Source organism: Aptenodytes forsteri, unplaced genomic scaffold (genome assembly GCF_000699145.1).
Source record: "Aptenodytes forsteri isolate BGI_AS27 unplaced genomic scaffold, ASM69914v1 Scaffold26, whole genome shotgun sequence".
Classification (NCBI taxonomy): Eukaryota; Metazoa; Chordata; class Aves; order Sphenisciformes; family Spheniscidae; genus Aptenodytes; species Aptenodytes forsteri.
This window is the reverse complement of record NW_008794125.1, coordinates 1,595,452-1,607,907: the sequence shown is the minus strand read 5'-3', so window position 1 is coordinate 1,607,907 and position 12,456 is coordinate 1,595,452. Positions and strand designations below refer to the sequence as shown.

Below are 12,456 nucleotides of genomic sequence, written 5' to 3'. Positions count from 1 at the left end.
GGGGCCGGGGGAGCTGGAGGCACCCGGGTGCGGTGGGGTCACAGGGGCGTCCCCGGCCCAGCCGTGTCTCCGGAGGGATTTCGCCGGCCGGCCCAGCCGTGTCTCAGGATTTCACGCCCGCCGGCCGGGGCAGAGGTGCCGCAGACAAACCTGTGGTGATGGATGGAGCCAGGTCCCCCCCCGGGGGGGTGTGGGGGCCGCGTGGGGACGGGCTGGCAGCCGCCGGCCTTGGGCCCCCCAGCAACGGAGAGCCCCGGGGCCGTACCCTGCGCTGGGGAGAGCCCTGCCGAGGGCAGCCTGCCACGCCGAACCCTTCCCATGTGCACAGAGGAGCTGAGAGCTGCAGCTGGGTTACATTTACAGAGGCAGATAACTTTCACGTTACATGTCTCCCTGTCTTCCCCCCGCCCCTCACAAAAGATTCGTCACTGACGAGACCCTGCGCCTTCGGTGGTGTTTTGACAGCCAAGCCCCGAATAGTGCTAGCAGCCACGGCTGCTGTGTCCTGCAGACGTTTCTGGGAGAGGGATAGAGCAGTTTCACGTTTCTTTCCTCATTCTTTTTCCTGCAGAGCCATGGAGGTCCCTGTGGGGCTGTCTGCTGGAAAGGAGTCCTCTGCCTTGCCCGCTGCTGCAGCTCTTCCCAGCGAGTCACAACCGCCACCAACAAAACCAGTGCAGATCACAGTAGTGAAGGCGCAAGACCTGGTAAAGTTCTGAAAATGTCTCTGCTGGTTTAATAAACGAGGCCAGGGCGATGCTGTGTGCTGTGATCCCCTTCGAGAGCGGGTGTGGGGTGATAAGGCTACAGGAAGGAGCGGTGAGAATATCGGGGACTCAGTGATGCCACACTGTGGCTCCTTCCTCCTCCCCGCTGAGGGCTTGTTCGCACAGAGTAAAGGCTTGTGATTCGCATAGCTTGGGGAAACGCACCTCCTCAGCAGCAGTCCAGAGACGCTGTGTTGAAATGTCTCTCTCTGCCTAACTGTATGTAAATGGCAGCTTTTTTTAAGCAAAACACAGTGAAGATGTGTATCAGTGAGACCAATGCCTCTAAAAAGATCCGACCTTGGATATAAAGGCAGATTTTCATCCCAGCTACAGCGGTTTAAATCGTATTGAAACCAACAGGGTGGCTCTAGTTTTAAAAAGGCGGTGGTTCCAGTGCAGTTACAGGGCAAGACTACGAGCTGGTTCCGATCAAACCATGACTACCGTGATTTCCATGTGCTGCGTGATACACCCAGCTGTCCTTAAAGTCTTCTAGAGGAACTGGCATTTAGGAGGGAATGCGGAGGAGAAGCTCAGCTACTGCTGCAAGCAGAAAAATGCAAATCCCTGCTTCTGCTCTAGCAGCAGACAAAAAAAGCAAACCAAAAGCACCTGCCTGGTTTTTCGAGGTTTTTACGCTGTAGTATTTGAGTACCTCTCACACCAATAGATTCAGCAATCAGCATCTTAGGCGAGAATTTAAGGTGAGAGGAGGGAAAACAATGCTGAAAATAATAAACAGGCGGACCGATTGCATCCGGAGTATTGCTTTGTGGTTCTGATTGCTCCGTCTTAGAGAGGCTACGGCAAAGGAGGGAGGGTTACAAAGTGCAATAAGAACAACAATATGAAAAAAATTCCAGCTATAAGAAGTGTGGAATCTCCTTAATTAGAGGTGATGTAGAGAAGGATGAGAGAGGAGTCTAGGATAATTAATGGTGCAGAGAAAGGTTGATTGGATTCTTCTGTTTAGCCGTTCATAGAATATATGCTCAAGGAGACAGTCAGAAGGACTGAAAATTAAAACCAGATGAATGAAATCTCTTTTTGTGCAAGAGCCAATATGGAACTAATTACCCCGGTGACATGGGGAGAGGGAGCTGAGGGAGATGCCTGCGGAGGTTAGGCACCCCTGTGGCTCAGGACTAAACAAAAGCCGGGTTTGGGTACAACGGTCCTCGTGTTCAGGGCGGCAGCCGCTCTTCCCTGGACGGAGAAGTAAACCGTGTTTCTCCTGCAGGGAGGCTCTTCGGTGACTGCCTGTCTCAGCACTTCTTGCGCTGCTGTGGAGGCGCCCGGCGCTGCCCGCTTGGCCAGGGCTGCCCGGGCAAGCGGATCCCCGCTGCGACGTGCTGTGCTCTCACCATCCCTCTTCACCCGTGTTTAAGCCCCTCTGCAGAGACGTTTTAAAATTCGAACCTCCTCATCTCTGCTTAAAGCAAGTGGCATGAAGGTGGTGTAACAGCAAACTGCAGCTCCCCAAAGAGCTTGCTGGAGCCCTTCTTTGATTGCAGGGCATTCTGCAGCCGCGCGATATACACAAGTGTCCTGCGAGCTCAGCCATGTAGCTCAGGAGCTACTTTCTTAGGAGATGACAAAAGTCTCAAGCTTCCTGGAAGCCCAAAAATATCAATGGGGTGTTTGGGGATTTGCTTTAGATGTGTCTTTCATTGCCTTTCCTGGGGTGAAGCCTCATCTCTCCATCTCTCCTGCCATAGCTCTTGATAATCCTTGGGGCATCACAGCGTGGTGGAGCAGGAAATTTCCCTCCTAAAGACAGGGAAGGGTGAGGTCTCAGCACGGCCAAAGCTCTGCTCCCCTTCCCCATTCCTGGAGTGGAACAGCCAAAGACCCCTACCAGTGAACCCTGTCCTGGGCGCTGAACCGAGCTGCCTGCCAGAGGCAACTTTGGTCCTGGGCCTGTTGCTGCAGAGCCAACTGCTTCATGTGCTCTTTGTTTGACAGAAAACTATCAAAAGCGACGTGTCAGTTACTTTGGTGCGTGCGGAGTACAACGGGGCGCTCTTGGGAGACTCCTCCAAGACTGATGTCTTGCCAAACGGGACAGCAAACTATAATTTCATGACCAGCTTTGAGTGCAGCCCCGATGGGCCCAACTCCTTGGATGACATTGCGCAAAAACCTGTGCTCTGTAAGTACCTGACGCTGAACCTCCCTCCTCGGAGGTGGGTGCTGTCAGCTGCTCTGCCCTGCCTGCCTGCCGCAGGAGTCACTCGTTCAAGAATAGCACTTCAGCAGCAGCGGTGGGGGGGTCTCGGCACTTCTGTTCCCATCTCTGCCAGCTGGAAGAATCCCCTTTCATGTTGGCCTGCGCTCCTTGGCTTCGCTGTTCTTGTCGGCCTTGGGAGATGAAGGAGGAGCACATGCCAGAGCTGACACAGACCCTGAACTTCTGGTCTGAAGCTGTCTGAGAAACTCCAGCAGCTCCTCTCTTTTATCTCTCTAGTGACAGTGATGGAAGTGTTGCAAAGGGAGAAGAGACAGAAGGAGAAGACCGTGCCTCTTGGCCAAGCTGTGGTGGACCTTCTACCCCTGCTGCAAGGTACAAACATTGACTTGCGCAGCCTCCGTAACCATTTCTTACTCCCTGGCACGTTTTGATCTTTGCTTATGGACCCCTGACTGTGACGTACCTCCTTTTGACAAAACGCACTTCATAGCATCTGTAGAAAGCTGGGTCCGGGGGAAGAGGGGGCGACACCAGTAGCTCAGCGTTAGGAGTTAGGCCATGATTTCTCTGCAGAGGGTCTCACTTTATGCTGTTCTCGTTCCTGTTTCTTCCCAGGACAGTGTTCATTTAAGGTCTCGGCTCCTTTGTATGCAGTGCCTACCTCGCCATCAGAGAGCCTTCAGCTGGAGGCCAAGGTATGTGGAATTTGGAACTGTTCCTTCGCTCATTTGGCTCTCTGCTGCTTTTTAATGGGAAGGCGAGCATGACTCAGCCGCCTAGCTCATCACGGATATGTTACGGCCCTATATGTTACAAGCTTGGAGGCCTTTCCTACTCCCTTTGACGTCTGTCCCTAGTTGCCTATGATAGGTGAGGTCGTGCTAGGAAATGTTAATGTGTGCAGCTACCAAATTGCTCTGGAAAAAGCATTCAAGATGGAAAGCACAGTGCTGAAAAATCAGAAAAAGACAAAGGTGGGGTTACCTGCCCAACTATCAGTCTTCCTTTTTGTGGATAAAATGTCTCAGAGTCCATTATTGTACAAGGTCTGACTGCCTTTCCTGCAAGGCTCTTATTCCTTCAGCCGGTTGAAAAGTACCCAGTGAATGAAGCGGGGCATGAAGTATGAGACTGGGAAAATGTGTCTAATTTTGCTCCTGAGTCTGCCTGCAGCTAGCACTGCGAGTGAACTGGAGGGGCGGATATCGCATTAACTTTTCTGTATTTAAGAGGTGTTACATAGTAAGCAAGGCAGGGGGGCGCCCATCAGGGAGGAGAGATAATAAATGCTGACCAGCTGGTTTTTCGTTGCACACCATCCATCCAGGTAATTAAAGACCGTACACGGCGCGTGGAGGTAGGGCAGAGGCGAAGTGTGGCCCTAGCTTTGGCATGCTCTGAATCACCAGGGGAAAATCATTGTTTTCCACCCCTGATGTTCTTTCTCCCTGGCTCGTTTTCGGAGGCCCTTGGGGCATATGCCGTGCCTCAAGCAGGCTCCGATTTAAACAAACAAGTATCACAATTCAGACAAACTGATCATGAAATTCCTTTCCTGTGCTGGTCTGTTTTCTTTTACATCTGAGGTGAGGAATAAGATAACGTTATACATTCTGGCCTTGGGTTTCTGCTTGCTTCTCCCTCAAGAGCAGGAGAGTTACAGTTGTCTAGTTACTGGCTCCACTTTATCCTTGTCTCACAGGGTGGCCTTGAAGTGACAGTGTGCACCGAAGAGCCCCTGCTTTCTGCAGCGCAGCTTTCAGACGGTAACCTTCTGAGCGTCACGCTGGAGGCAGCTTATTCTGTCCCCGAAGCGTTTGCTCCCACCGGACCCCTGCAAAACTACATGGCTTGCTTGCAAGTGCCAGCAGTTGGGGAGGTGAGCATTGGTCCAGGCACGGTGAGAGGGGTTTTGGCTGCTACAGAGTGGATTGTTCTCCCACACTACGCACCGTGGAACAAGCGTCCAGGCCCGTGGGGCGTACAGCTCCTGTGCTTTTGCAACAGCAGTGTTTGTTGCAAGTGCTCAGGGTCTCTGTGGCGTGATGTGTTTCTTTAACACAAACGAAGGTCTGCTTGGCAAGATTGAAACTGGCAGGTTTTTTTTCCACGTGGCTATTTATTTTTCCTCCATTCTTTGTATGCGTGTGGTGGAGTGTGTTTTCCAAGCCAGGGCCCTGCACTGCTGCTTTGCTTTGTTAGACGCAGCTCAGAGCAGCTGGCACTTGCTCCTGCTCATGTTGGAATAGCAAGTCCTTTCATTCTCACGTCTCTCTAGAAGGAATTCCCCTTGCTCTTCAAGAATGGCATCCTGAAGCTTGCTGGTGAAAAAGAGCCATTACCCCGGCGCAAAAAATGGCCCCTTGCTAACATCGTGGCCCCTGGCGCTCTGAGCATACCCAACTCCTTCATCGTTGGTGGTCCCTATGAGGATGAGGATGGAGAGCTCAACAAAAGAGAGGTGAGGAAGGACCGGCAGTGTCGTGGCTGGAAGAGAACCAGCAGGTCCCGCTGAAGGGACTGACAAAGTCTTGCAGAGACTTGTTACGGGAGGAAGGCGGGTGGTCGGTCCTCTGCGCAGTGTCCAGACACCGAGATGGTTCCCCTGGGACAGCGGGCGTGCTAACTCGCCACGGGAGGGTTCCCTAGGGTGCATGTTGCAGGTCTGGTCCCCAGAAAGCTACCCACTCCTGAGCTGCTGGGCTGGGAGTTGTATTATCTCCTTGTGAGCCAGGCTCTTAATACTAACGGGCTGGTGTCTGCAGGGAGGGCTGCTAACTTACTCTGCTAGGATAGCCTGGGTATGGTGAGTTGCACGCCTCTGTCTGACTCACGTTCTCTCCCAGGGAACATTTTTGGGCATGATTTGGGGATGATGCAGGCTGTGGAGATTGCTGTCCTGGCTCTGACCGCGTGCTGTTTCTCACAGGACAGGGAATTCAGGATCCAAGCAGAAAGCATGAAGAGAATCGTATGGGACATGGAAAGGCGTTGTTACCTGGATCCCGCTGCAGTAGTCAGGTAAGGGACCTGAGAACCTCCCTTCCAGCACGGAGCGGGGGGGAGAAACCACCCCAGAACGCACTCAGCTGAGTGACCTGAGGCAGGGAGCAGCAACATGCAGGTGCTCTCGGACCTCTTACGTGGTCAAACCGTGGCTCTGCCTTGCCTCCCATGGCTCCTGTGGCTGTCTGTTGGCCAAAGGTGTTCACGTGAGCAAGGGAGCAGCTAACTGCCTTTAATTGCTGGCAGCAGCTTCGTTCTGCTATGGTGGGAGAAGATGAATTGGCTGTAGTTGCTGTCTCCAGGCCGTAAATGCTCGCTCATGCTGCCAGCAACTGGAGCTGGTGACTGTTCCCTCCGCGGTTTGAAGGAAGGGGCAGCAGAGTTATGGTGAGCAGACATGGAGTAGGGTGGCCCACACAGCTCTCCTCTGAGCTGCTAATTAAGTTTTGCTGAATGCCCAGTACATTAAAATCCTTTCTCTCCGCTTGGGCACTCTTCATTTGCTTTTTTTATTGGATAAACGTTACCTTTAGCAGCTCCAGATATGCTCAAGATCAGGGTAAGTATCCCATTTCTCTTTGAATCCTGCTACGTTCTTGGCCTCGGCTGCATCACGGCTGTGACTTTCACAGCCAAATTACTCCTCGTGTGGAAATACTCCCTTCTATCTGGTTTGATTTTTTTATATTTTTTTCCCCCTACGCTTTCATCAGCCTGCCTGCTGGTTTCAGACACATTGAATGGGAGCTCGGGGTCCCCTTGCTCTGTGCAATTCAGGATTTATACCAAAGTTAATCATGTTCCTTCTTATTTGTTTCATTTCTGAAGCAACCAGGGGAGCAAGAAAACCTAGTGTGTTGCTCTCACAGTTGTTTTATAGCTGTTTGTGCCATAAATGCACACAGCAGTGGATGGAGAAGAAAATGTACCAAGCCTGCCCCAAAGCACGTATGTTCCAGTGGCCCGAGGGTGCTCGCTGTATCTCATGGGAGTGGGCAGGAGCAAACCCAAGGGGGGATGCTTTGGGGCTGCTGGGGCAGAAAGGAGGGCAGCCTGGCTCTCCAGCTTGGTTTCTGCATCTTCTCAGTGCCCTCCTTTGTGCTCAGCCTGCAGAAGCGCATTGCGGAGTGCCGGTACTGGCCCGTGGAGGTCTGCAGGATGTCTGCGGTCTCATCCAGCAAAGGGAAAACCAGCAAAGCTGACAAGGTAAAAGTGGGGAGGGATATGTTGTTCTGGCTTGTGGAGCAGCACTGCGTTATCGAGCATTTTCCTTTCAATGCCTTTGTAATACCAAAACCAGCCTTGAACCAGCCAAAGCGAGTCAGAGAGCCAGAGCCTTTGTAAAGGGATTAATCGGCCTTATAGAGCTGTTAAATAGACAAAGGATAATATTTTTTCCTTATAGCATACAGAGCTCTTGCTGACGGTCTGCGGTAGCTCGGTGGAAAGGGGTCAGGGAGAGGGTGCTTTCTGAGAACTAAGGTAATTCACTGAGCTTATCTTCAGCCAATGGGGTTTTGGAACATCTTGAAGAAATTCATGCCTTCTTTCTCGGGATGTAAATAAGTTACGCTTTTGCACATAAATTGGGGTGGTTCAACAAAGAGACAGCCCCTTAGCTAATGGTTCTGTTCCTGGCGGCTGGTCATGTGAGAGCTCCTAATCTGTTCCAGGGCAAAGTCCTATAAGTTGGTATAAATCCCTTTCACCACTCACTGGTGCCAGGATTTTGCAGCTCTGATGGAGATCCTTCTCCCTTACCCTCACCAGTCTGCTGCTAGCCCAGACTCTCAGACCTCCTTAGCTACCTGATTCCTGTCAAACCTGAGATGCACAGCTCTGGTAGGGTCGCTTGGATTTCTAACCACGCGATTGATAATTTTGCAGCTGTATCTCAAAAAGACCGTCCTGAGGAACGGCACAGCGTGGGTATTAGGGAGAAAAGCCGCCCTGCAGGGATTGGGATAAAATTGATATTCTGCATATCGAATGACTCCGGTGTATTTGTCCAGGTTGTCTCGGCTGTGTGCCAGTGACAGAGAGCTACTGGCTCGTCAGGTGCATCAGTTTGCTGTGTGGCCTCTTCTTAATGGGATCGGTGACCTTGTTTCATTAAAGAGAATAACAGTCCGTTCAGTATCTCAGTCCCTTGCTCTGTGTTTCCAGGGAGATGAGGACAAGCAGATTTTCTTCCATGGCGTGGCGTATGTCAACATGGTGCCTTTGCTGTGCCCCGGTGTGAAGCAGATCCGAGGCGCTTTTCGTGTCTTTACCTACCAAGACAGTGAGGTGTTCGAGAAGGTGAGAGCAGACCAGACAGCCAGGCTCCACTCCAGCTCTGCAGCTGTGTTTGCACCGAGCGGGGTTGGGAGCAGGCAGCGTGGGCAGCGTTGGTACTCGGAGGCTGGCTCTGAAACTTCACTGCCCTTCTGGTGACAGAGAAAAATAATGAGACAAGCTTTTAGGCGCAGACTCCTCAAAGGCAGGGGATTTCTGGGCGTGCGGGAGCAGGTTTGGGGGCTGAGAAAGGCTCTGAATCTCACTCCACTCCCCTCTCTGCCAGCAGCTGAGCAGGGAGAGCTGTAAGAACGCTCCTCTCTCCCCAGTCTGGAACACGGGCAGATGAACTGCATTGCTGGGAAGAGCAAACAGTGGCTCTAAAAGGATAGCGTTACCCCAGGCAACAACCAAAAAAGCTGTCACTGGAGCTCTTTCAGCTGTAGCTCATGGAGGTTTATTTGTCTTTGCGTTTCCCCCCCGCCCCGTTACTAACGGTGACAGTTACATCTCCATTTTCCCACAGCACTCTCGGAACAGACCTGAGCTTGTTTCAGGAGGGCGGATGCACAGCCTGGTTTTTCTGCCCACAGACGCCGTAGTGCTGCTGTCCAGGCCGCAGGAGCCGGGTGAATTACAGCCCTTCTCCCTGGCTCCCTGCTCCCGCTGGCTGTTGCAAAGCAGGGCTAGGCACCCAGCTGTTTGCTGGTCTCCGCTTCGCCGCCGTGATTAACGGCCTCTTGGCTGCATGGTACTCCTTGTCCTGTAGCATTTGTCTGTCGCAAGTGAAGTGACACATGCTCTCTCTCTCGTTCTCATTCTCTGGTTTTGTGGATGCTTTGGGCTGCTCCTTGGCCTTGGTCTAGACGGTCTCAGTATGGAGGCTCCATCCTCTCCCCAGCATCCCCTCAGTTCTTGCTAGCCCATGTAACGGTGACGGCTGGGAGGGAACCGCCTGTCTAGGTGGTCAAGCAGTGTGTAAACAGACAGTCTGAAAAACCTGTTCCTTGCAATTCACTGACCTGTGTCAGGGAAGCTGCTCCACACCGGAAGGTGAGCCAGGAGCCGAGAGTCACTGCAGGGCAGGCGGGGGCACCCAAAAAATTGCAGAGCAGACCTAGTGAGAGTAGCCAGATTCATTAACGGTCCACATCGCCAGGCAAGTCCATAGCCATGAGGCAGGTCCAGGATCAAGCCAGGAATTTAGGCCGGTGGGTCAGGATTGGGGCAGCATGGGGCTGGGCTCCAGCAAATCTACCACATAGCTCAGGCAAGAATCAAGGGCCAGCACCGCAGTGAAAATGAAGCTCTCGAGAGAAGACAGCACTGAGGCTTTCTCAGGCAGCTCTTTTCATAGCAGTCTAACCTGAGGCTACCCAGCTATGCGGTATCAGAGCTGGCCTTGGGTACCAGCAGCTAAACTCCTAGGAGGGGAGGACAAGGTTGCGGCGCTTCTTAATGCATTTAGGACCCTGACAATGCTTTTTGCGATGTGAGAGGTTAAGGCAAAGGGGTGGGGAAGCCTAGTTTGTCCCTTGATTCCCTCTGTTCCCTCTTTTTTTCAGACTAGAAGTCAGCACAGTGTTTTCCGGGATCTCAGGTCGCAGCTCAGTCTGACTAAGGAAGGGCCGTGGACCCCGGGAATCAGTACTCCCCTTTCCAGAGCTGTTCCCAGCAAGACTCAGAAGGAAGACAAAGAGAAAGTCACCAAAGATAAGGATTCCAACAGAAGGGTAAGGTCTAGAGAGGCACACTGCAACATGGTTGCTCCATTTCCACGTCAGAGGTAGTTGGGGCTTGCAGAAGCCAGGGACTGATGCCGCGTTGCCTCAGCCAACTGAGAGATACTCATTATCTTGAAATTTTAGTACATGCTGCCTGAACAAATGTACAACTCACATCCTGAATTTGCAAAGGTGTGAGGTTTATTGAATCTGAAACAAGAGACGTCTTTTCTTCTTCTTCAATAGATGTCCAACGCGCCCAAAATCCAGTTGTCAGATGCCACTGTGGAAACTGAAAATGTCACATACGTCAGCCTTGATGGACAGGTAATTATGTATCTCCAAAGAGAAGGAAAGGCTGCTAGACCATCACTGCGCCGGTGTCTCACACCTTTCACGCAATTAAATCCTTCAAGAGTGAGTTGGGCAAGGGATGTTTTACGTAGATGCTGTCCTGGAGTTCTTCCAGTGACGTCCAGCTGGAGGGCAGTCTAGCATTGGGCTAGAAGGTCTCTGTAAATAATCAGGCGTTTATTTAGAAGTGTTCCTTCATATTTTGGCTTCTTCCTCAAAACATCTAGAATGCATATTCATTCTGCAAGCAGATTGATTATCTGGGCTTTCTCCTTTTTCCTAGACCGGTTTCTTGAGCTGAATTATGCTCCTGTAAATCATTCTGAGGGCAGGTTATAAAACAAGCTGTATCTCTGCAGTTTGAAGAGGATTTGCTGAAGACCTGTAGCTATATGCTCAGTCTTTCATCATGCCAGTAATGGCTCTAGACAGGATGGCATTGAGAGCGCAATGTTTATCTTCACAGCAATACGTTGAAGCAGGAACGTTCCTGGTGATGGAGATAAAGCTGGACAAGGCCTTGGTACCAAAGCGATTGCGAGAGGAGCTCACCAGACGGTGCGTAAAGGCATGCTGTAACTCTGGGACTGGCAACTCATTTCTGCAGGATAGAAACAGGGCTGCGCAGCGAGCCACCCCCTTGGAGTGCTCTGCAAGGACCAACTGAGGGCCTGAGCCAAAGCCCGCTGGAATCAGGGGGAGGATTTGGCCAGACTGCTTAAGAGATGGCATCTGGTGTGTTGGGAAAACACTTGTGTTCATCTGAGCTGGCATCTCCCTGCCATTCCTCTCAAAAAGAGAGACACCAGAGCAGCACAACAGTGTCTGCGTCCCCATCCGGGCTTTGTTTCCCATTAATCCCCGTGGCCTCGCCTCTTGCACGTGATGTTCAGCTGCTCGGTGAGGACTGGCCACCAGCGTGGACCGCCCTGGGTAGTGATGCTGTAACTTCAACACAGCATTCTGTCTTTTTTTTTTTTTTCCCTTTTCGGAAGTTTTCTCACAATCTTCTACCCATTCCTCAGCTCTTACGTTAGTTTTCACATCGTTCCGCTGTAGAGCTGCTCTCTCTTCTCTGCTGCGTTGAGCCTTTCAGTGTCCGTCTGATTTGAGGCAGTTGCTTCCTGTCCAGTGGCAGCCCTGCTGCGTCACAGGCTAGGAAAGGCCTGGCATGTATAATTTGTTGAATAAAAAAGAGCAAATGCAGCAAATGAATAAAGTAGAACATGCACAGGCAGTATGTCTCTCTCAAACAGAAATATGAGCAGCAGCCACTCTTTGAAGGGAAGGTATGTGTGTTGCCTTCTGTTCTGCCTGCTGTCTTCTAGGAAGAAGAGGCTGAGGAAGGCAAAACTCCCCCCTTACAATAGACCTTCTCCCAGCCCTTTTTATACCATTCCTACTCTACTGCAACTTGCGTGAATCCAGTGCAGTTCCTCCTCGTTCACCTGCCGTGCGCGGCTGCAGATGTCAGGCCTGGAAATTCAGCCCTCCTGGGTCGTGGGAAGGGCCCTGTCGTGGGAGGCTCCAGCTGGTGCCACATACATGTGTCCTAGCAGACGAGCTCAACAGTGGATCTTTTTCTAGAAGGATGTTTAAATACATATCTTCATAGCAAAACATAGCTCTCTTTCTTGAGCTCCATCCAAAATTCTCTTGGGATGAGGGCCTCCGCCTGGCCCTCATCGCTCACTTGCTTTCCCCAGGTTGGTGGTGGTTTTCTTTTTCTCATCTGCAAGTGAAGCAGTTTGCTTTTCATCTGTACCGCTGGCGGAGGTGACACGTCGGTGACGGGTGCTGTTCCGAGGCTGGGCGAGGGTGGGACTGTGAGCGTGGGAGCTGCACTACCCACTTGTTCAGGCTTTGCAGCTTCCCAAGGAGTGGCGTCGGGTCCCTGCAGAGCAAGGGGACCACTCAGGGCCACGGCACTAGACCGCACAGCAGAGAGCGCGAGAGGGCTTTGCGTGGGAGAAGTGGCCAGGGCTCGGGACCTGGAGAAGGCAGCTGGTCAGGGGCTCTGTGAGCTGGCAGAACAGTTACAGGAGTGGTTTATATTTGGCGGGTGTCGTGGTTTAACCTCAGTCAGTCGGCAACTGAGCCCCACGCAGCTGCTCGCTCACTCCCCCCCCACCTC

General features: G+C 52.1%; 1 protein-coding gene across 1 annotated transcript in view; it reads left to right on the top strand.

The window, feature by feature from the left end:
• Window positions 1-575: 575 nt before the first annotated feature.
• CFAP70 (cilia and flagella associated protein 70) overlaps window positions 576-12,456 on the top strand; it is a 26,254-nt gene continuing 14,373 nt past the window's right edge. Inside the window, exons 1-12 of the mRNA XM_009278448.1 lie at window positions 576-707; window positions 2,736-2,922; window positions 3,238-3,333; window positions 3,577-3,656; window positions 4,664-4,840; window positions 5,240-5,422; window positions 5,891-5,982; window positions 7,074-7,173; window positions 8,134-8,268; window positions 9,810-9,977; window positions 10,215-10,295; window positions 10,789-10,880. Coding sequence (XP_009276723.1) covers window positions 576-707; window positions 2,736-2,922; window positions 3,238-3,333; window positions 3,577-3,656; window positions 4,664-4,840; window positions 5,240-5,422; window positions 5,891-5,982; window positions 7,074-7,173; window positions 8,134-8,268; window positions 9,810-9,977; window positions 10,215-10,295; window positions 10,789-10,880 — 1,523 coding nt within the window. The remainder of the gene's footprint in view (window positions 708-2,735; window positions 2,923-3,237; window positions 3,334-3,576; window positions 3,657-4,663; window positions 4,841-5,239; window positions 5,423-5,890; window positions 5,983-7,073; window positions 7,174-8,133; window positions 8,269-9,809; window positions 9,978-10,214; window positions 10,296-10,788; window positions 10,881-12,456) is intronic.